The sequence below is a fragment of the Vipera berus genome (genome assembly GCF_964194415.1).
Source record: "Vipera berus genome assembly, chromosome: 1".
Lineage (NCBI taxonomy): Eukaryota > Metazoa > Chordata > Lepidosauria > Squamata > Viperidae > Vipera > Vipera berus.
Window position 1 is genome coordinate 362,757,028 of NC_138202.1, and position 22,580 is coordinate 362,779,607.

General features: G+C 61.6%; 1 protein-coding gene across 1 annotated transcript; it reads left to right on the top strand.

The window, feature by feature from the left end:
• Nucleotides 1–468: 468 nt before the first annotated feature.
• On the top strand, nucleotides 469–22,190 carry SLC43A2 (solute carrier family 43 member 2). Its single transcript, XM_081318885.1, has 14 exons — nucleotides 469–587; nucleotides 2,365–2,578; nucleotides 7,531–7,735; nucleotides 8,350–8,405; nucleotides 8,570–8,646; nucleotides 12,300–12,392; nucleotides 14,402–14,535; nucleotides 14,966–15,168; nucleotides 15,840–15,986; nucleotides 17,462–17,603; nucleotides 18,029–18,161; nucleotides 18,376–18,449; nucleotides 19,465–19,588; nucleotides 20,892–22,190. Exons 2-14 carry the CDS (start codon nucleotides 2,419–2,421, stop codon nucleotides 21,051–21,053), a joined length of 1,710 nt encoding a protein of 569 aa, XP_081175011.1. The 5' UTR covers nucleotides 469–587; nucleotides 2,365–2,418; the 3' UTR covers nucleotides 21,054–22,190.
• The last annotated feature ends 390 nt before the right edge of the window (nucleotides 22,191–22,580 follow it).

Here is a 22,580-nt window from a genome sequence, read left to right on the forward strand (position 1 = left end):
GCGGGGGCCAAAGACGACCCTCGGGCCCGGTCGGAGCCATCCGGCGCACCCGAGGCGATTCTAGCGCTGAGGCTCCGGGGAGCTTCAGCTCACCGGCGGCCTCCAAAGCAGAGGCCTCCCAGCCGAGGGCCGGCCTCTCCAGCCAGCGCCGGCCAGGATCAGGAGCGAGCATCGAGGCTGGAACTCAAGAGTTACGCCCGGCGAAACTAAGCGACGCCGGCCTGCTGAGAGCGCGAAAACGGGAGGGTCGCCGAGGGAGCTACGCGTGGCCGGCCGTTCCGCGGGCTCCAGCGGGAAGGAGAGCCGCAGCCGACCCCCGGCCCCCCCGCCACCGCGCGCGCCTCTCTCGGCAGGAAAGCCCGCTCGACGCCCGCTCGCCCACCTAGCCGGCTTGGCTTGGCGGCGCGCAGTCCGATTGGCCGAGACGCTGCGGCTGGCAAGGCGCCGGGGCCAATCAGCGCCGCCTCGCTCCCCCTTCCAGGCTCGCGGTATAAAAGACGCGGCGCTGCGCCGGGCACGGAGCAACAGAAGCGTCGCCGCCGCGTCCGCAGCCGTGCAACGCCGGCCGGATCCAGCTGGGCAGCCGGGTGAGCGCACGGGGCGGCCGCCGGCCCGGCTGGGGCGCGCTGGGGGGGGGCGTGGGGGGAGTCGCTTGGCTTCCCTCCGCGGGGAAGGACGGATCTCTGCAGGGCCTCTGCTCCCTCCGCGTTTCCCAGCCGGCCTCCGGGACTCCCGTTTCCCCCGTTGCCGCGCCCGTCTGCCCCTTGCGCCCCATGTGGGAGGAATAGGCTCAGAGAGAAACCCCCCCCGAACTTCGGGCTCTTATCCTCCACCCCCTACCCCGGGGGCAAGCAGACATCCAAAGCGGGTGACTCCCCCCCATGTATGTGTTGGTTTAGAGAGCCCCCCTCCGCCCCCCAAGGGCCGGGTCTTTGGCGAGAGCCTCAGCGCGGTGTCCCAGCCCTCCCCCCCAGTAGGAGATCACCTGTTGAAGTGGGGCCGGGTCCTTGCTAGCCCACTTCCATGCCAGGTGGTCTTCATGAAGCCCCCTGCGCCCCCACTCCAAGGATTCCAGACGTTGGGTGCTTCGGTTCAAGGCCTCTAAATAGGGAGGGTGGGTTGATCTATTCTGATCAACCAGTCACAGGACGGGGGCCTTCCTTCTCCTTCTGCCTTCCTCCCCCGCCAGAGCTCCCCTTGTTCTGCCCGTTGTCCGGGCTCTGGGGCCCCTCATGAGGTGGTCGCAGGGCCAGGGGCCTTTGCAGTGTCACAGCTCAAGCTGCCCAGGGGCCTCGAGCCGGGGGTTCGCATCAGGGACTCTTGGTTCCTTTCCTGCTTCCCTGTTTCGGGTCCCTCTCTGTCCCCCCCCCACACACACACTTCTGCTTTTCTCCTAAGCGGTCGGTCCAGGCGGGCAGTTGAGGGGTGCTTCACCCATTCCCAGACTTCCCCGTAACTCTTATCCCCTTTTCCCCAAAGCTGCTGCTAGCTGTGAAGAGAAGGAGCAGGACAGCCCAGCCCATTGGGGCATTTCCCACCCCCACCCTGCCCAGACCCCCCTCCCCAGGAGTAGATCTAGGGGCACTTTGGGGGTGCTCTGCCCAGGGGCATCTCTCTTTGCCCCCTGAGTCACTCTCTTATTTTGCTCTCTTGAACGACCTGGCCCCACCTAAGCCCACCTAAGCCCCCATTCTGACTTCCCTCTGCTGTCTGGGCACTTTGCCCCCCTTCCTCTGGTTGAGCCACATTACTGACCTATCATGCTGACCTCATCCTCTTATCCCAAGGCTGATAAGTTTATCCAGTGCTTTGGAGAAGTCCCGATAAAGTAAATCAAGAGTTTGGACCCTTAATGTTGCTGCTGCTCGATCCAGTCTCTGCCGGCTGAGCTGCCCTCCTCCCAGCACCCTCTGGATTACCTACCCCCTTGAAAGATCCCCTTGCAGGGACCTTCTGCTGCCTGGATCGGCCCTCAGCTGCTGGCCACTCTCTTCCCCCATCAATCCCCTCTGAGCGTGAACATTTTGGGGCTCTTGAGAAGAAACGGCGGGGGGGGGGGGGTTAGCTGGCACGGCAGGAGAGTGGGCACCAGGATGAATTTTCTAGCAGAGTTGCCCAAGAATGGGCCTGGCTGGACTCTGCTTTGCTGGAAGCACTTAAGCAGAAGCTGGATGACCATCTGGGGGATTTGCAGGAGCGGCTAGGTGACCTCCGAGTTCCTTTTCTGCCCTACGGCTTCTTTCATTCTTCTTAAGCTGCGAGAACGTTTGGGGAGGAATGGGGGTGAGGGTGCTGGGAAGAGGCAGCAGTCATTGGAAAGAAAGAAAGAGAGCCCCAAAGGAAAAAAAAATTGTGTGCCAACAGATCAGAAGACCCTCCTGGTGAAGAAGAGCCCCCTCACCTGCTGCGCCCACCATCATGGCTCCCACTCTTGCCACGGCCCACCGGCGCCGCTGGTGGATGGCTTGCACGGCCGTCGTGGAGAACCTCTTCTTTTCCGCCGTTCTCCTGGGCTGGGGATCCCTCCTGATCATGCTCAAGTCGGAGGGCTTCTACTCCTACCTGTGCCCCCTCCCAGGTAAGCAGCCCCTTCGCAGGCCGGCCCTCCCGAGCAGGTGTTTGCCACGTGGGCTCCACCAGGGCTCTCCTGGGCAAGTCCGCCCCCCCTCCCCCCTGGGCAATCTGGCTGCCTCGTGGGGGAGGGGGTCTGTGAGGAGGGGCATCTCTTCCGACCCCCAGGAGCCCCCAGCTTTTTGGAGAGGGGCTGGAGCCGCCTCCTGTTCCTGCCCGCCACTGTCTAGGCCGCCTCTAGGTTAGCCTGGCTACTTGGCTTTTGGACTGGAAGGGGCCAGGACAACCTTCGGACCCCTCCCCGTAAACCTTTTTCCTTCTTGGAAGTCTTTGCAATCTGTTCCAAAGATATCAGCCACACTGGGCAAGGTTTGGGGGGGGAGCTCTTGCCTCTGTCTCCATTCCTCCTTGCCCCCCCCTCAGCCTTGCCCTTTGGACCCCGGTCAATCTTTTACAGGGTCTGAACAGGCTGAGACCTTGATAAAAAGCTGCTGTGGCAGAGATTTTATCCAAGAAGGAAAACGATAAGATCCCGCAGAACCAGCTGATTCTAGGCTGGCAGGAGAGGGTGGGTGGGGACTCGGCCCCGGAAGGGGCTCTGCAGCATCGGCAGGGTGGGGGAAGGAAGACCCAGAGGTGAGAGTCAAAGACAGGTGCCCTCAGTACCAGCTCTGGCCGCCCTGCAGCCATCCCTGGGCCGTTGCGTATTCCGCAGTTTAACCCAGGGAAACTCCACTGACCCCGTGGCTCGGCTTAGCCCCCAGTCAGGGCCACCCAAGCGCCAAACCGGAGTGATTCCCCCCCCTCTTTTCTTGGGCCTGTCCAGAGCGAGCAGCTGAGCTTTCAGAAGGGATCCGGGAGCTGGGCTGCCGTCTCTTGCAAGGGGAAGAGGGACTCCTTCCTTGCTCTCTGGAGCAGCCCTGAGTCAGTCCAGGGAGGGGGCTGCTCCCTGTGATGTGTCTCCTGCAGCTGGGGGGAGGGGGGTCTGCTTCTCCTCAGCACCCCCTGTCTGTGGCGGGGCTCTCCCCACCGACTGAGGCTTGTCCTCTGGTCTTTCTGAGGAACTCCTTCTGTTGCTGAGAAGCAAAACAGCCTCCCCCCTCCCCCCCTCTTGTGGTGTGGGGGGAGCCTTAGCCGGAGAGGTCTCCTCCTCCTCCTCCTCCTCCTCCTCGGCTGGGGGCTCTCCAGACATGCTGCCTGGCAGGAACCTGACCAGGGCCAGCCGAACGTCGGGTGGGGTCCCTGCTTCTCCGGGGCACTTTGCTGGCCCTGCTCTTCCCAACAGGAGGGGCACCGGGGAGGGGGTTTCTCTCTCTCTCTGTGTGTGTGTGTGTGTGTGTGTGTGTGTGTGTGTGTGTGAAAGAGAGAGAGAGAGCAGGGTGTGTCCTGTGGCCGGCTGCAGCCGGATCAGGGCCTCCTTGCAAAAACTTTGCTCCACTCCGACTCAGCAGCAGCCCTGCCTGTTGAGCTGGCGTTTTCCGGCTGAAGTGCTGACTTGCCTCCCCACATCCGCTCAGGGTCCTTGCAGCTACCGGCCATGACAGCCAGTTCCCGCTGGAGGGGGCAAGCGGATGAAGGCCCTGGGGGGCAGTGCCGTGGGGGGGGCCCCTGCCGGCTCCCCCCCTTCCTTTCTGGGCTGGTGAAAGCTAGTCCATTTCTGCAGTGTTGCTGGTCTCCGCGGACCTGACCTCGCCTGGGGGCAGCCATCTTGTATGGGGGGGGACAGCCACAGCTCAAGGGAGCCCCTTTGGGGGGGCTCAGCCCTAAGACATGGCCTGCCTGTGGCTCTTGTGCCCGAGGAGCCCGGTGACTGGGGGTGTCCCTGTCGCTGGGCAACCAATGCTGTGGGCGGCCCGTGGCCCGACGTGGTTCAGGGGCTCCCCTCGCTTTAACCTCCCTCCTCAGGTGACCCTCGGGCAGCGCCTTGCGCCTGGCCCCGCTCGGTCTTCACGAACTGCCTTAAGGCCTTTTCTGCAGAGGCCAGGCCCTGGACCCTGTCCCTGTCCCAGCTGCCCCCCTCTGTGCGAGCAGGCCATGCTCCGTAGGCCCCGGAGGGATGCTGGGCCAAAGGAGGGGCACGGCCAAGGGCACCACCCATGAATCACTCCAGATGTGCATGTGAAGCCGTTTCCAGGATGGTTTGGATCAGCCCTGCCTCTGGGGGGACCCTATGGTGGTGCGGGAGGGGGGAGGGCTTCTGCCCTAAGGCTGGTGTCGCGGTGTGGGGGGGCAATGAGCCCTCCCTGGGCAATGGGGCTGCCCCTCCTCTCCAGTGCCTCAGAAGAAGGGAGCCAGAGCCACATAACCTCTTCTGGTATCTCAGGGCCAGCCGCACTTTGGAGGCTGACCGGGGTGGCTGTGGGTCTGGCCCCACGTTGCCCCAAAGCCCCCAGGTCTCCAGCGCAGGGCACCACCCTCTATGCTTTCCTCGGCAGGCCGAAGCGCCTCAAGGGCAGCCAGAGACTCGTGCCTCTGCCAGCCCAGCTGTGTTTTCACCACAAACAGCCCTGTTTGTGGTAAAGCGGCTGCTGGGGTTTAAAACCAAGGGTGAGGAGGGGGCAATTTGGCAGGTGGTGGGAGCAGGAACCTGTGAAGAGGCCTCCGTCTTGCCAGACCCCAACATAGGTGTGCCCCCCCACTGCCCAGGGCTACCTGCCCACCTCCCCTATGGGCTCCTGGGTTCAGCAACTGCAACTATACCTTCGCCTGGCTTCTCTGCTGCTCTCTCTCCCCCCCCCCCCGCAGCTTTGCCTGCCTCTTCCGTGCCTCTGGCAGGCTAGTTAATGTTTCTCCTGAGCCACCTGTGAAAGTGGTCTCACGGTTGCGGGCGGGGGGGGGGGAGCATCCAGCATCAACCGGCTGTATCCGGCTTGAGGCCTCCTGTGGCGGATGGCAGGCAAGGGGTAACCACGGAAGCTGCTGAAGGCTGAACCGCTGCCCAACTGGACTAGTGCCCCAGGGTTGCCCAGCACTTCCCTCTTGGGAGGCCAGGGCTGGCCGGGGGGGGAGGCAAGTGCCCCCATCCTTGCTTTGGGGAGAATGTCGATCTCCCTGGAGGGTGGGTGGGGTGCTCTGTGCCTCTGGCCCCATCCTCTTTCAGCTGTTGAGTGAAGCCCCCTCTGCCAGGTGCCCGGCTGGCTGCCTCACTTGGCCCCTCTGAAGCCGGGGGGGGCTGAGGACTCAGCTTTCTGGCCCTTACTTGCCCCCGGCTGCCTCCCACCGCCAGCGGGATGCCCCCCGCCCTCTCCCTTCCCTCTGGTGCTGGGGCCGCTTGTGGGGCAGCCCAGCCTGCTCCTGCAGGGCAGCACCTCTGACCGGCTTCCTGCAGATATGAGCTCCTGCTGACGGATCTCCTTGGCCCTTCGCCCTGTTCCCTGCGTTCCCTTCCAGCTCTCGGGGCAGTCAGAGGCCCCTCGTGCACCCACGGCTCTCCTGATAGAAGCAGAGGTCATTTCTGAGGCTGGGTCTTTGCGGCTGAACGTGCATCTGGGGGTGCTCTCTTGAGCCCCAAGACGACTCACCCGCTTCCTCCCAAAGTGTCCACAGCTTTTCCCTCTGCAACCGGCTCTCCCCACGGCTGGACTCTTGCCTCGCTGGGACTGTCCTCATCCCTGGAAAGGGCAGCAGCCACACCAGAGGAAGTGGTTGTGCCACAGACGTGCAGTTGCTCAAGTCCCTTTGCAAAACCAGCTGAAATCTGAGCCCGGTTGAGATCTTGGCTTGGCAGAAAGGCAGGACCGTAGGATGTTGGCAAGGGCTTTGGACGGGGCCCACACATTCCAGAACCTGGGTCCAGCCCTCCTTCACACAAAATGGCTCTCCTCCTCCCTGGCCCTTCCTCGGAAGTAGGTCTGCCCTTCGGTCTGGGGTCCAGTCTGGCTTTCGGCCTCTCTGCACGAAGAGGCATAGCTCCCTGGCCCTACTTTGAACCCCGGAGCCCCTGCCGCTCCCTGCTTCTCCCAGCTTGAAAGCCCTTCCTGGCATGACCATTGGAAACGGGCCCCCTTGGCCTTGGTCTCCTGGCGTTGCCCTGTCCCCGGGGGCCTGGTGGGGTCTCTTGGGCAGGCTGCTGCCCCTCCCAGCTTGGGGGCACCTCGGCTGTCCGCCAGAGAGTTGGAGATGCTGGAAGCCTTGCAGCCCTGCTCCACTGCCGAGGGCCTCTTGGAGGTGCCCCCGGCAGGGAGGAGCCTCAGCTGGAATCGGGGGGGGGGAGCGGGGGGGGGGCGGGGAGGTTTCTTCTGGGTGGGAGCACCACTGCAGGGACTTTCCACCACTTGCAAGGACATCATGTACCCAATTTTGCAGGGTTGAACTTAAAACCCATTTCTATCAATCAGCCTCCCCTTCTTAATGGAGGTTTATATTACTCACACACGATGGCTGTTCCGATAACATGGTTTATGGTTTTATCATTATTTATTGCCTGTTTTTATTCTCTTAAATCGATGGGTGCATTGTTCAAATTGATGTTGTAAACCAGTGTGGATTGGTCAGCTGGGATAATTAAAGAACAGGAGCCCTGGGCAGGCCTTGCCCTCTTCCTCCATGGCACCCGAGGGCGAGGGGTCCCCAGGCTCTTCAACCCGAAGGTTGAGAAAGGGGGGGGTCACTCTTCCGTGCCTAGCAGGGAGGCCTTGCACACCTCCCGGCTCTAGCATCTCCCCTGGCAGCTCACCCGGGCCTTTTCTCTAGGCAGGAGCCTTTGGGGTAGAGTGGACCCCCCCCACCCCGGGAAACCTTCTGGGCCCGTCTGGGTCTCTTTGAAATAAAGGTGAAGTCTTTGCTAGGAAACATACAAGGCTCCCTTGTTTAAAATCGAACCAATCTTTTAAAACTTAAAGATGTCCGATTGACGAGGAGATGCCTGCAGTCCAAGGACAGCCCCTCCTGTGCCGGGCAGAGCTGGCGTGGGTGGGGAGGTCAAGCCTCCTGCAGTGCCCCTTTCCCCTCCCCCCACAGAGAACTCGACGGGGGTGCCCGGGAACGGGACGGCAGCCCCAGAGCCAGAAGTGGCCCGCATGAATGGCTGGCTGATCTGCAAGGAGCAGGATGAGATGCTGAATCTGGCCTTCACCGTCGGCTCCTTCCTGCTGAGCGCCATCACCTTGCCCCTGGGCATCGTCATGGACAAATATGGTCCGCGCAAGCTGAGGCTGCTGGGCAGGTAGGCAGTTCTCGGGCCGAAGCACAGCCGCCGCAGCACCAGCGGGGAAAGGGCAGCTTCCCTCCCCTCCCAGCAGCAGAGCAGGCTCTTCCCTCGGGACGGGGAGGGGTGCCGAGAGGAGCCTGCGAGGGAGGGAGAGCCACTTGATCCATGGGCAAGGGAGGGAGATCCACCCGGCTTTGGGGGGGGGGGGGCTGCTGCTGATGTCTCCTGGGCCCAGGGCCAGAGGTCAGCATGGCTGGGAGGAGGTGGGCTTTAGCTTTGTCCCCCATCGGGGGTTCTTGGCCCATTCAGGCTTCCTTGGAGAAACCCCTGCTTCCTAGCCCCATTCTGCACACTGTTGGGGGGGGCAGAGAATCCCCCCTAAACTCGGGGGGGGGGAATGCTGGCACGAGGTTCCCGGGGAGGGGAAGGGAGCATGGAGAGAAGGCTCTGCTCTTCCTGGGCAGGGGAGGCTGCATCTCTTGGGCCCTGGCTCAGAGCCTCGGTCGAGCGGAGCCTTTCAAAGGCAGGGCACGGTGGGCAAGGGCAGGCCTGCTGTGGGTTTGAGGATCCCGGATATGGGGAGGGGCCTGGGGGTCTGACCTGAGGGGCTGATGGGCCTCCCTTTGCAGCGCCTGCTTTGCTGTCTCCTGCGTGATGATCGCCTACGGGGCCAGCAACCCGAACTGTGAGTGTGGCCCAGGGCACTCTGGGGAGGAGAGGCCGGGGGGGAGCCGGGGAGCCTTGCCCAGTGGGGGGATGGGGGATGGGTAGGTCTCCTGCATGCCCACCCTGGGCCCCTGGGCTGGCGGGCACTGGGTGGCGTTCAAGCGCTTTCTCCTTCTGTCCCAGCGTTGTCGGTGCTGATCTTCATCTCCCTGTCACTGAACGGCTTTGGCGGGATGTGCATGACCTTCACGTCTCTCACGGTAAGTGCCAACTTCCCTGGTGGGCAGGGCCAGCTGTTCTGCCCCCTTGCACGGGGCACCCAGGTTGGTGTGTCTGCCCCCACAGCACCCCTGCTGGAGGGGTTTTTGGGGGGCTCCCTTTCCAGACGGGGGCTCTGTACCCTTCCTGAGGACCCTAGGAAAGGGAGGAAGTGCCTGCTGTGATGGGCGCGGCCTGGGCCGGGCCTCTCGGCATCCAGGCTCCTCTCGTTCGAGACTTGGTCGAGGGTGAGCAGGCTGACCTGGCTTGCATCTCGGAGACCTGGTTGGGCCCAGAGGGCGGTGTTCCTCTGGTTGATCTTTGCCCACCAGGTTTCCGGGTGCTGCACCGGCCTCGGGCTCAGGGTAGGGGTGGGGGAGTGGCTGTTGTTGTGAGGGAGACCTTGTGTCCGCGGGAGGCCACCGTTCCCCAGACAGTCGGGTGTGAGTCTCTCTTTTTGAGATGCGGCCCTGGTGCGCAGTTGGGCTTGCTGCTGGTGTACCTTTCGCCTAGTCACGCAGCAGCAGCCCTGCCTGAGCTGCTTGATGTCCTCTCGGGGCTGGTGGTTGAGTTCCCGAAACTTATAGTTTTGGGGGACTTCAACCTACCATCGCTGGGAGGATCATCTGAGTTAGCTCGGGAGTTCATGGCTTCCATGGCGGCCATGGACCTGACGCAAGTAATTACGGGACCGACTCATGAAGGAGGCCACACCCTTGACCTTGTTTTCTTGTCTGGACGGTGGTTAGATGATCTTGGTGGGGGCTCTCCAATTATTATGCCCCTGTCATGGACCGATCATCATCTCCTGCGGCTGGTCTTCCGTTTTGCCACCCCCCGCCGTGGGTGTTTGGAACCACTCAAATGGTACCGCCCCAGACGCTTAATGGATCCCCAAAGGTTCCAGGCGGCGCTGGGGTCCCCACCTGCCTCCCTCACTCACAGCTCGGCCGAGACCCTAGTGGAGGCCTGGGAAAGGACGGCCACTGAGGCCCTTGACCGAGTTGTACCCTTGCGGCCCCTGACCCGGTGCAGATCCCGTCGGGCTCCATGGTTTTCTGCGGAGCTCCGGGAGATGAAGCGTCGGAGACGGGGCCTAGAGAGCGGTTGGAGGTCCACCCGATCTGAACCCGACCGATTGCGACTAAGAGCCTATATTAGGTCTTATCTCGCTGCAATTAGGGAGGCGAGGTCTAACCACTTCGCCACCCTTATTGCGTCCGCAGATAATCGCCCGGCCGCCCTGTTTAGGGTGACTCGCTCCCTCCTAAATCAGGAGGTGAGGGAGGATCCCTTGCAGGGACGTGCCGAGGAGTTTAACCAACATCTGTCGGACAAAATCGCTCGGATTCGGACCGGTTTGGACTCTGACTGGGCAGAGTCTGACGATCAGGACACGGGTGGTCTTGTCGATACCATCTGGGAGGAGTTTGATTCTGTAACTCCGGAGGAAGTGGACAGGATCATGGGGAGGCTGAGCGCCACCACATGTTTACTGGACCCGTGCCCTTCCTGGCTGGTTTATGCAGCCCGGGAGAGGACACGCAGCTGGTTCCAGGCAGTTATATCGGCCTCTTTGAGTGAGGGTATCTTCCCCGCCGTCTTGAAGGAGGCGGTGGTGAGGCCTCTCCTCAAGAAGCCTGTCCTGGACCCGGCTGTATTGAACAACTTTCGTCCTGTCTCCAACCTTCGCTTTCTTGCGAAGGTTGTTGAGAGTGTGGTGGCGCATCAGCTCCCTTTGGTCCTGGATGAAGCGGATTATCTAGACCCGTACCAATCGGGTTTCAGGCCCGGGTACAGCACGGAGACGGCATTGGTCGCGCTGGTGAATGATCTCTGGAGGGCTCGGGACAGGGGGCATTCCTCTGTCCTAGTCCTATTAGACCTCTCGGCGGCTTTCGATACCATCGACCATGGTATCTTGCTGCGGCGTCTCAGGGGATTGGGAGTGGGAGGCACAGTTTTACAGTGGTTCTCCTCCTATCTCTTGGGACGTTCGCAGTCGGTGTTGGCAGGGGGGCAGAGGTCGACCGCGAGGTCTCTCATTTGTGGAGTTCCTCAGGGGTCGGTCCTCTCGCCTCTCCTGTTCAACATCTACATGAAGCCGCTGGGTGAGATCATTCGTGGCTTTGGAGTTGGGTATCATCAGTACGCTGATGATACCCAACTTTTCTTTTCGACCCCAAACCACCCCAGTGATGCCCTCAACGTGATGTCCCGTTGCCTGGAGGCGGTTCGGGTCTGGATGGGGAGGAACAGACTCCAACTCAACCCCGACAAGACTGAGTGGCTTTGCATACCTTCGTCCCGGGTTTATTCGGACATTCCACCTCTAGTTATGGGGGGTGAACTATTACCCCCCGTAGATAGGGCTCGCAACTTGGGGGTCCTCCTAGATTCACGGCTCACTTTGGAAGACCATATAGGAGCCGTGACTAGGGGGGCCTTCGCACAGGTTCGCCTGGTGCGTCAGTTGCGGCCCTATCTTAGCCGGGACGATTTATGCACGGTCACTCATGCGCTCGTGTCCTCTCGTCTGGACTACTGCAACGCTCTCTACATGGGGCTGCCCTTGAGGACTACTCGGAAGCTCCAACTGGTACAGAATGCAGCCGCGAGAGTGGTGTTGGGAGCCTCCCGATACTCCCACGTTACGCCTCTGCTCCGTGAGCTGCATTGGTTGCCAGTTGTCTTCCGGGTGAGATTCAAGGTACTGGTAACGGTATTTAAAGCACTCCATGGCATGGGGCCGGAGTACCTCAGGGAACATCTGCTGCCGGCATCAAGCTCCCTGCGCCCTGTGCGTTCCCACAGAGAGGGCCTCCTCAGGGTGCCACCGATCAGAGAATGCCGATTGGTGGCCCCCAGGGGGAGATCCTTCTCTGTGGGCGCTCCGGAGCTGTGGAATCAGCTACCGGTTGAGCTCCGGATGGCGCCCGATCTTCGCTCCTTTCGTCGCGATCTCAAGACATTTCTGTTTGTACAAGCCGGCCTAGCCTGAGGGGGAGTGTTGGGGTTATTTTATTTTTCGTTTTTTAACTTTTCTGGGGGTTTTTAGTGTTGTATTTATATTGTTTTTAACTAGGGCAATTTGTTTAATCTTATTTTAATGTTTGTATTCGCTATTTTATTCTGCCCTGTGAACCGCCCTGAGTCCTCAGGGAGAAGGGCGGTATATAAATGTTATTAAATTAAATTAAATTAAATTAAAAATTAAATCCCTGTGCACATCCGCCTGAGCTGAGCGAGGGCCCAGAGGGTGCCGTTGCCTGACATTGAGGTGAACTCCCATGCTCTGCCCTCAGTTGCGCCTCATCTTGGGGAGCTTAGGAGGAGGCTGGGTCAGATCAAACAGCCCCCGCCTCCCCTCCACATGGCCTCCAGTCCAGCCTTGTCAAAGGTGTGGAGGGTCCGGGTGGGACACCCCCCCTCCCCTGCCCCCTTTCCTCCCAAATTGTGGGTCTAGGGACCACCATCACCCCTCCTGCCCCCTACGGCTTCCCCTCCTCTTGCTCTTGAGTAAACAGGCAACTGTGCAGAACCTCCCTCTAGCCAGCCTTTTCTGCCCTCACACTTATTCTCCCTCCCTCCCTTCCTTCCTTCCTTCCTTCCTCCCTCCCTCCCACCCTCCCTCCCTCCCTTCCTCCCTTCCCAGCTGCCCAACATGTTCGGGGACCTTCGCTCCACCTTCATTGCCCTCATGATTGGCTCTTATGCATCCTCGGCAGTGACGTTCCCTGGGATCAAGGTAAGGGGGGGCTGCGGGAGGGGGACAGTGCAGGCTGGGAATGGCAGCCCGATTCCACACACCCCCCCCGGTGACTACAAAACGTCCCCAACTCCCCCAGTGTCCCCAACTTTATCCAGCTGAGGTGGTGCCAGACTCTAGTTGGCTCCCAGCACAGTGATAAAGCTCGCCGGGAGCCCATAAGAGGAAGGGGCTGGCCGAGAAGAAAGCAGGTCAGACACCCACCAAGGGAGAAGAGCCCCCCCGAGGATTCACAGGAGACCCTCAGGGTGGAAGCCACCCAGATCTCGGGGGGGGGGGCTCATTCCACGGGCCTCGTGTCACCCGTCTCGGCCCCACTGGGTTGGCAGAGAGCCAGCTCCTCAGGAAGGGTGCGGCTGCTGTCCGCAGGAGGAGCTCTGACTGACTCCAGCAGCCTCCCGTTTTCCCCCTGCTCGACCTGGCCTGTCTCTCGAGGTCGCCATCCCTGCTCTCTGCACGAGGTCGTAACTGTGTCCTGCCCAGAAGCAAACTGGGAACCAGCGCAGCTCACCTACCAAGCTTCTGAGTAGTCTTCAAGGCAGCTCCCTGTAGAGCGCATTGCAGTAGTCAAGCTATTAGGTGACCAGGGCAAGAGTCCCCAAAGGGCCCCCCAATCTAGGAATGGGTGCAGCTGCCACCCCAGATGAAGCTGTGCAAAGCACACTTGGCCGTAGATCTGGGCAACCCTGAGCTCTCCAAGCTGCAGGAGGGAATACAGGATGGCGCCTAGACAAGAGCAAGCCAAATGCCTGATGGAATTTAATGCGTGCGCGCACACACACACACACACACACACACACACACACCACCTTTTTGCATGGTTACTGAAAGTTGTGTAGCAAATGGCAACCCATTTCTGCACTGTTTTATAATAATAAAGTTGGAAGGGGCCTTGGAGGTCACCTAGTCCAACCCCCTGCTCAGGCAGGAAACCCTATACCATTTCAGACAAGTGGCTGGCCAGTCTCTTCTTACAAACTTCAAGTGTTGGAGCATTCACAGCTTCTGGAGGCAGGCTGTTCCACTGGTTAACTGTTCTGTCAGGAAGTTTCTCCTTAGTTCTAGGTTGCTTCTCTCTTTGGTTAGTTTCCATCCGTTGCTTCTTGTCCTGCCTGCTTTGGAGAACAGCTTGACTCCCTCTTCTTTGGGGCAGCCCCTGAGATATTGGAGCACTGCTGTCATGTCACCCCTCACCCTTCATTAGACTAGACATACCCAATTCCAGTGTCAAAGGAGGCCTTATATGTTTTACTCTCCAGTTTCCTAATCATCTTTGTTGCTCTTCTCTGTACTCTTTTGTGGAAGCCATGTTGCATTTCCAGGAAAGGGAAGCTGTATGGAAAACACAGCTGTTCTTGCAGCCCCAGAAGTTGGCCCTGGGCACAGCCAGACCCGGGGAGGGGGGGTGTTTGGCTGCCTTCCTGGGAGGGTTTGGGGGAGTGCCCAGGGTTAGCAGGCTGGGCGGCCGACTTCACCTGGCACGGGCAAGGCAGCTGCGTGGACGGATTTTGGTTAGCAGCTGTTCTGCAGGCCCTCTCCGAGGACGGCTGACCCAAGTGCCGCCCCCTTGTTTTCATGGGGGTCGTGTTGCAGTGCTTGGGCTGGCAGTTGGAGCACATTGGAGAGGGGGAGGGGAATTGAGGCGCCGTTTTTTCCTCCTACCTCAAGAGCTTCAGGGGGGCCTCCATGGGCTCCCCACAGGCCTCCCGGGCTGCACCAGAGTGAACTTTAACCCAGCTCAAAAGCCACATCCAGCCGCCATGTGCACATCTATCCATGACATTCCCAACGGGGAGGGCCCGCCTTGGGGCTGCTTACCACCCAGCCCCATTGGAGCCATGACGCTTTGCCTGCAGAAACGGTCCACAGGGGCTGACCCCTAAGGGCCCAGCTCTTCCCACAAATCCCCCCCCGTGGCCTCGGGCCGACCTCTCCTCAGACGGAGCCAGGCCGGCCGCTGCTTCCCAGGGCGTCCTTTTGCTCCCCAGGTGATCTACGACCTGGGCGCCTCCTTCATTGTCATCCTGCTGGTTTGGGCCGGCTGTGCGGGCCTCGTCTTCTTCAACTGCTTCTTCAACTGGCCACTGGAGCCCTTCCCAGGCCCTGAAGACATGGACTACACGTGAGTGGCTCGCAGGGGGGCAGGTGTGGGCCAGCTGGGTGGGAAAGGGGCCCTGCGTTGCCGGCCCACCTGAGGGCCACTCGGTTCTTCCAGAGCTTTGCAAAACTTCAAGTGGTGAACATGGGCAGAGTTGTGCCAGGGAGCCCCCCCTTCTGCCCAGCCTCCCAGGAACTTGTTTCAGCTGGGCCCTCTTGGTGAATGGACGCCAGGGCTGGCTTTCCCATGCTGGCCGCTGCTCTGCCTGCAACTGCCTGGCTTGCAGCCATCGATTATCACCCCCCCTCAGGCAGTGCCTTCCCCAGCCTTTCACAGCTGGGGATGCCCCTTAAGAGGGAGGGTCCCTGGCAAGGCCAGATGTGCCCACCTTGTCCCCAGGAGCTCCTTCGGTCTGGGGGCCAAGAGCCAGCAGGACTGACCTCTCCGCCACCAGGGTGAAGATCAAGTTCAGCTGGCTGGGCTTTGACCACAAGATCACCGGGAAGCAGTTCTACAAGCAGGTGACCACGGTCGGCCGCCGCCTCAGTGTGGGCAGCTCCATGAAGGGGAACAAGGAGGCCCCGGCACTGCAGGACAGCAACAAGCTCTGCTTCTCCACAGTGGATCTGGAGGTGAAGTGCGAGCCAGACAGCGCAGGTGAGGAGCAAGTGCAGGGGCCGTGGCTGACCCCTCCATCTGCCGCCTGGCTTCGCGCACTTTGGGTGCTGCTGCCGTGCCAGTTGGGTGGGCAGCTTGGCAGGCCCCTGCTGCAGTGTGGCTTCTGCAGAGGGGTCTCTCCATTGGCTAGCCCCCCCCTCCCCTCTGGAAGACGGTCGTCTCGGAACTCCTTCGGGAGGCCCTCTGCCTGCCCCTCTGCACCCTGGGCCCTGTGGGCCTGGCCTGGTCTCAGGGGCCGAAGGGCAAGGGGTCTGCTTCTGTGCAGCTGCCTTTCCTGCCCTCAGTGAGCCAAGAAAGAAAGGCTGCAAGGAGACATTTCCCTTCTGGTGATAGAAAGAGTTTTGGGGTGAAATTCCCCTCACAGAGGGCTGGAGTGGCTCCTGAAAGGACACAGCCCGAGGCTTGGCTGAAGTGGGAGGAGGCCTGCACCACCCTGAGGTCTTGGGCCAGGCAGGTTTGCCCTGATCTCACCAGGCAGCCATTTTGGGGGGGTGGCCCTGGGTCCCTGTCTGGCCAAAGTGAGGCCAAACTGGCCCTCTGGGCTCAGGAGAAGTGGCCGGCCGACTGACCGCACAGATCTGCCAGCTTTGTTTGTGGCGTCTCCTGGGGAAAGCCTGACGGATCTTTCCTTTCTTCCCCCCCCCCCCCAGCTTCCCCGTCCTTCATGCACAGCGTCTTCAGCCCCATCCTGCTGCTCAGCCTGGTCACCATGTGTGTCACGCAGCTCCGGCTTATCTTCTACATGGGCGCCATGAACAACATCCTGGAGTTCCTGGTGGACGGCGACCTGGAGACAGGTGGGGGCCCTCTCCTGCCCACGGGAGACCCATCTGGCTGGCCCCCGGCACTCAGGGACCTGTGGGAGTGGCCGTGGAAGAGCGGAGGAGCCCCCCCCCCCGTGGCCTCGGCAGCATCTGATCAGAGGCAGCTTGGGCGGGGGCGGGGAGCATGGGAAGCGCGTCAGAAGGGGACCTTCCCTGGTTTTCTGGAGGATAAACAGGGGAGAAATGCGTTAATTCATCTGGGTCTGCTTCCTATTTGGGCTACCTCGCAAGGCTGGCAGTTGCTTTCCGGCTGCTAGTCCTTCAACTGCGCCCACAGCCGGCTGCTGATAGCTCCAGCCAGGCCCTTCTGCGAACCAGCAAGGCTGGGACTGAATCAGCAGACACCCCAAATCCTGAGCCATGTTGGGCTTCTCCCCTCAGACATCTTGGTGGCCATGCTGGTGGGGGGGTGGGCACCAGTCAGAGAAGGGAACAGATGCCCACCTTTTGGGCACGGAAGGTTTTGTGACGGCCACCGCACGTTTCGGTGCCATTTACGTCTGAAAGAAGGCAAGGAGGGCAGGACCCAAAGGTCCCTCTCACCCAGTTGGCCCCTTGCTGCCTGCTGGGGACCAGATGCCCCCCCCTTTGTCCCCCCCCCACACAACAGAGGCCGTTTTGCCAGGCAGGCAGGCAGGCGCTTGTGGCTGTTGTGGTGCTCCTTCCAGCTGTGTTGCCATGACAAGCAGGGTGCTGGGAGCCTGGGCAACAGACTGCTGCTCCCTGGGGGATCTGGCTGCTACTGGGGGGAGGAAGGACGGGGCGGGGGAACCTGAGCCAGTGGGTCAGAGGGGCCCGTTTGCCCCCTGAAAAGCAGAAAAACAACACGGAGAAGGAGAAGGCCACAGACTCTGCGTCAGGCCCCTATTTATAGCTGCTGGAAGGGAGCCAGGAGGAAGGGAGCGGTTTGCACCAAGAGCGGCGGCAGCAGCAGCACCAGCACCAGCGTGTCTTTTGCACAACGGGGTGAAACCATGCGCGCCTCTTGCGTAGCGACAGCCAGTTTGGGCCTGCTAAACCTGGAATCTGTTGAAGCAGAGGAATCGGCCCCGGTGCTTTCCCCAAGGGCGGGAGGGAGGAGAGAGTGGTGGGAGAGGGCCAGGGGGTGCCTGCCCACGGGGGACCCCTGCTGCTGTGCCTGGCTCCCCCAGGACCTTGTGGAGCAGAGCTTTTGGAGGCCCCTGGGGTGTGGCCTGGGGGGCTGGCCCCAGCCCCTTCTCAGCCCCAGCTCTGCCTGCTTCCAGGCTGGATCCAGAGCCGGCTCGGGTCGCCGTCAGCCAGGCAGGGGCAATGCCCTCTCTTGCTGGGTCCTCCGGGCTGCGCAGCTCTGCCCTGGGGCCCATAACAGAGACCGGACAGGCTGGGTGCCCCGTGCTTGGCCTCCTGCAAGGGGGGGCTCTGGTTGGGGGTTCCTCGTCCCCGATGGGGCCTGTCCGCTTGTCTTCCAGTGGGTCTTTACAGCTCCGTCTTCGGAGTCTTGCAGCTGCTCTGTCTCCTGACGGCACCGGTGATCGGCTACATCATGGACTGGAAGCTGAAGGAGTGCGACGACAGCCCTGAGGAGGAGGACAAGGGAGATGCCAGCCCCCCGTACGTGGCCAGTGGGCAGGGGCAGCTTCAGGGTGCCTCCCTGCCAGCTGTGTGCCCAACCTGCATTCCTTCCCCTCCGAAGCTTAGGAAAGGGGTGCCGCTTCCCACACGCCCTTGGCAGCTCACGCCGTGGGGTGCAGGAGTGCCACCTGCCGCAGGGAAGTGCCCTGCCCGGATGGGAGGCCGTGAGGCAACTGGGTCACTGGGCCAGGAACCGCAGTGCCGTCATTGCGGGCCTTGTTTGTCAGGGACTGGCAGCCTCTGGCAGAAGGCCGAGGTTACTTGGGAAAGCGGAGCCCTTGGAAGTAGGGAAAGGGTCACTGGGCACTGGCTGGCACCGGAGCAGCAGGCAGGGAAGGAGCCCTCTTTGGCCCTGGGGGCTTGATGGGGGGCAGCCTGTGTGTGACCCTTCCTCCCATCTGCAGGGGTGAGAAGAAGAAGAAACCTCGGGACCGCCGGATCCAGAAGATCTGCAATGCCACCCGGGCTTTCGCTTTCACCAACGTGCTGCTGGTGGGCTTTGGGGTCACCTGCCTGATACCCAACTTGTCTTTGCAGGTGAAGGAGGAGGACGTGGGTGGAGGGGGCATCTGGGCCTGTGGGGTATGTTTGGGGAAAAGGCTGGCCGGCTTGGCCCTGTCCTGGGGGACCCCCTCCGCTGCCATGTGGGGGGTCTCGGCTCCACTCAAAAGCTTAGAGGGAGGAGGGCAGGGGCCGGGGGTCCTATGGGGGCTCCTGGCTCTGAAGGAGGTCTCCCTGCTCTCTCTTGCAGATCCTTTCCTTCATCCTGCACACCATCGTCAGAGGCTTCATTCATTCGGCCGTCGGGGGCCTCTATGCTGCTGTGTAAGTCCAGCACCCCTCCTCAGCTGCCCGTCGCAAAGTGGGTCACCCCGTTTCTGGGTCACATCCTCCTCCTCTGCCTGGCTTTGTCTCCGGATATTGGCTGGCACCTCTGGGTGCTGCTCCAGAGCGGGTGTGCCCGCCCCCGCCTGCCTCCCCAGCTATCTGATGGAGGCCGAGGTCAGCTCAGGCCAGGCTACCTGACCTGGGGAGGAAAAGTTTCCTCATCCCCGGCTGTCCCAAACCCTCCGCGCCCAAGGAAGGCAGCTGAGAGAAGCTGAGGGGGCCCCTCCCCCCCCAGGGCCCACCTGCCTCCTGCCCCGGAGAGCTTTCCCTGGGCCCGATCCAGGTCTCGCCTTCTCCCCCCTGCTCCCCCCCTCGCATTTCCTGCTCCTTTAGTCTGGATGGCCGGTCATTCTCTCTCTCATACACACAGACAGGGACACAACACAAACACACAGAGATATGCACAGACACACGCGCACAGAGAGAGAGAGAGAGAGAGAGAGAGAGAGAGAGAGGCACGCGCACAGACAGGCCCTGGATCCAGTTGCAGCTGCGTCTGGCGCTTGCCAGGGCTGACTCACATGTTGTTGCCCTACTCAGCCGCGAGTTGTTTTGGACAGGAGGTTTCGGGCTGTGGGGTCACCGAGGGCGTTGGGTGCAGCTCCGAGGGTTGCTCAACCGGGAGAGGCCAGGCCAGGCACACCTGCCTCCCAGGCTCCTGCTCCGCGGGCCAGCCTTCCGCACTCAGCACTTTGCAGTGGGGGGAGGGCTGGGCTGCTCTGGGCAGGGCCGGCCTTGAGGAGGCTTCCAGGCCGAGGCCTTTGAGCAAGCCAGGAGGGGCCCCAGACCCTGGCCCAGCCGCTTCCTTTTTTGCAGAGAGACCCCGATACCCCACTGTCGCTCTCCCCAACCTCACACACGTACAAAGCCACACCCAGGGACACGGGCAGAGGGAGGGTCTCGATACTCAGCAGCTGCAGACGTGCGTGGGTCACTTGTACCTCCCCCCCAGGTATCCCTCCACGCAGTTTGGCAGCTTGACCGGGCTGCAGTCTCTCGTCAGCGCCCTCTTCGCTCTCCTGCAGCAGCCCCTTTTCCTGGCCATGATGGGCCCCCTGGAAGGAGACCCCCTCTGGGTAAGCGGTGCCACTTAGGCTGGGGGTGGTGGCTGCTCAAGGTGAGGTGCCCAAGAGAAGGGAAGAGGGCAAGGAACAAGTCGTGCCTGGCAGGGACCCCCCCTACGGACAGTTCTGGGCCTTTGGGCTCAGAGGGGGTGTCTGCACCCCCAAAAGGACTGTACATGCCTGCGGCAGAACTTCCTGGACAGGGGCTCTCAGCAGAGTAGGCCGAGTCTGGGGGCTTGGACCTTTTCCAAGGGGGGGGGGCAGGTACATGCCCAGCCCACCAAAGGACACATCCCCAAGGGAGGGGCTTTGAGTGTTTGGGCCAAGAAAAGGGTCCTTCCTGTGGCCTGGCATTGCCCGGGAGGGAAGCCCGCCAGTAGCACCCCCTGCCCCACGTCTGGACCCTTTGGCCTTGCGCTGAAGCCAGGGCCCCCAGGAGGCTTCCCGGTCACGGTCTGGGTGTCGCAGGCCTCCTGGATCAGCTCCCAGGGACCACATGGGCTTTGTTTGTGCAGCGGGGGGAGGGTTTGGGGGGACTGGCTGGGAGCCATCCAGCCCTCGTCAGTGCTGGGCACGTGAGGAAGGGAAGGCCGGCTCCAGGCGTCTGCAGGGCTGCTGTCTTGGCAGCGGCCTCCGTCTTTGGCCTCCAGCAGGGGAAAACATCTCAGGGCCCTTCGGTGCAGATCTGGCCTCGCAGCCGCTGTAGCCCACTCGTTCTCTCCCCCCCCCCCCGGGCAAGACCTGCACGCTGAGGATGGGGCGGGGCTTAGGGAGTTCAGGGGGGCAACACAAATGTCTAGGAAAGGAGAAATGTCCTGGAGGGGGGAGCTCTGAAGCAGCTGGACTCACTGGCTTCCATCGCAGGCAAGGGGAGGATGATCCAGGGATTCCCGTCCTTGGCATGGGGTTGGACTAGAAGACCTCTGAGGTCCCTTCCAACCAGATCCAGATGGACCAGGGCTTCCTCATGCCACCTTCCTTTCTCCCCACAGCTGCAAAACACACGGGCAGCCCATTTTCTGGCTGGGAGGGCGGCTGTGTAGCCAGCAAGCTCTGCCCTCGGGTAGCAAAGAGCTGTGGAAACCGGGCAGCCCAGGCAATGGCGGCTGCTCCCTCAGGAAAGAGCTGGGCCTGGCCTGGCCAGGGGACACCGCCGGCAGCACGCTTGGTGCTCCGGGTCAGCAGGCAGTTGGGGCTTAAGGGCTGCTTGGCACACGGAGGCCACGGTGCCCAGGGGAGGAGTGCAGTGCAGGGGGCCCTTCAAGCACAGTGAGCTGCGCCTCGTCCTCACCGCCCTCACCCTCTCTCCTGCCAGGTCAACGTGGGGCTCTTGGGGGTGAGCATGCTGGGCTTCTGCCTGCCCCTCTACCTCATCTGCTACAGGCGGCGCCTGGAACGGGAGAAGCAGCAGAAGGACGAAGACGCCAAGCTCTTCCTCAAGATCAACGGCACGCCCAGCGAGGAGGCCTTTGTCTAGAGAAGCCATTTGGACTGGCTGGGGTGGCTCCCCCGTAAAGCCCCTCAGGCCCCCCAGCACAGCTCCCATCTCACGGGCCTTGCTTTGGATTCAAAAGCCACACCACCATGCCTCTTCCGTGACACCATCCTGCCGTGGCCTCTCCTACCCACGGTCTCTGGTGCTGGCCTCAGAGACGCCTAACGTGATACGGGTCTTGGTTGCTTTGCAAAGGGAATGGACCCCTCCCTGCTTCTGCTAGGGTGACCTAGCCCTTCCTGGCACTCCTCTACCACACACACACACAACGGCTTGGTTTGTGTCTGTGCAGGGCACAGACTCCGGCCTCCCTCCCCATCTGCCTGCTCTCCCATCTGGGGTGAGGGCTTCCAGCAACTCCCCTGGTCATCTTGCAGGAGCCTGCTGGTCCCTCCAACCTCCGCAGCCTCTGGCCGAGGAGGAGCAAGGAGAGAATCCGGTCTGCCTACGTCTCGCACCTGTCCTGGGGGGTGGTGGAACGTGGCCCACACCCTCTGCAGTTTGAGGACCAGCTTGAAAAACACACAGTGTCTTCCCCCCTCCCCTTTGGACTTTTTGAGCCGTGACTGAAGAAGGGCAGCTTTGCACAGGGCCATGCAGGCATTTGAGCCATAGTAGAAAATGACCCCAAAGTCTCAAACGTTAAGGGGCCTGGCGGACGCCCCAAATCATGACCTGGCCTGAGGCTCAGCGGCTCCTGCCCATCCATCGTCCCCAGCCCCTCTCTGGCTCTGCAGAGGGCAGGTTTGGCCTCCTCACGCTAGGCTCGGCAGCTGCCGCCCCCTGGTGGCGGGAATCCTCCTGGGCATGGCACCAGTTCCCTTGCAGCAGCCATGGCGGGGGCGGCCAAGATGCCACAGGCGCATTGCACTGTCTTGCCTCTAACATCAAAAGAAAAACACTCCACTCTCTCTGGCCTTTGTGTTTTTTACTCTGAGCAGCCAGAAGGCTGACCTGGTAGAAAGTTTGGTCAAGGTGCTCCCCTCGGAGGCCGGTGGGCTACCCTTGGCAGGAGAGGCTCTGGGGTTGGACACTGAGTGAGGACCGGTGGCCCACATCTTCCTTGGACCTTATTCGTGGCTGCCTTCTGGGTGCCAGCCGAGGTCTGGCGCTCGTCTGCCCCGCTGCTTCTCAAAGCAGCCGGCTCCCAGAACGGTACTTCTTCCCTCTTGGCTCGACTGTAGCCTTGCATGCAGGGAAAGAGAGCTGGGATTGCCCAATAGCGTGTGCCAGGGTTGGCAGTTTCCAGGTCAGCTGTCAGGTGAAGCCGTAGCACAGCTTGTTCTTCACAGAGGGCATGTGGAAGAAAGCAACGATGCCACTGCATCTCCCACAAATGCTGAGCCAAGGGGAAGCAAGTGGCCTTGAACTCTGTGCCAAGTGCCAGTGAGACAACAAACCCTGGTTTGGCGAGGAGGCAGGCTGAAGGCATGAAGTCCATAGCCAGGCCAAGCTAAAGGGGGGCACAGGGAAGCGAATGGCCACCTCATTGGCGTTTCCCTCCAGTTG

What these genes read in the sequence shown, in the direction of transcription:
- SLC43A2 (XM_081318885.1), top strand. Translation starts at nt 2,419, where the DNA reads ATGGCTCCCACTCTTGCCACGGCCCACCGGCGCCGCTGGTGGATGGCT. An exon ending in GTGCGAGCCAGACAGCGCAG is followed by an intron (nt 15,169 to 15,839) that starts GTGAGGAGCAAG and finishes CCCCCCCCCCAG; the next exon opens with CTTCCCCGTCCTTCATGCAC. An exon ending in AAGGGAGATGCCAGCCCCCC is followed by an intron (nt 17,604 to 18,028) that starts GTACGTGGCCAG and finishes TCCCATCTGCAG; the next exon opens with GGGTGAGAAGAAGAAGAAAC.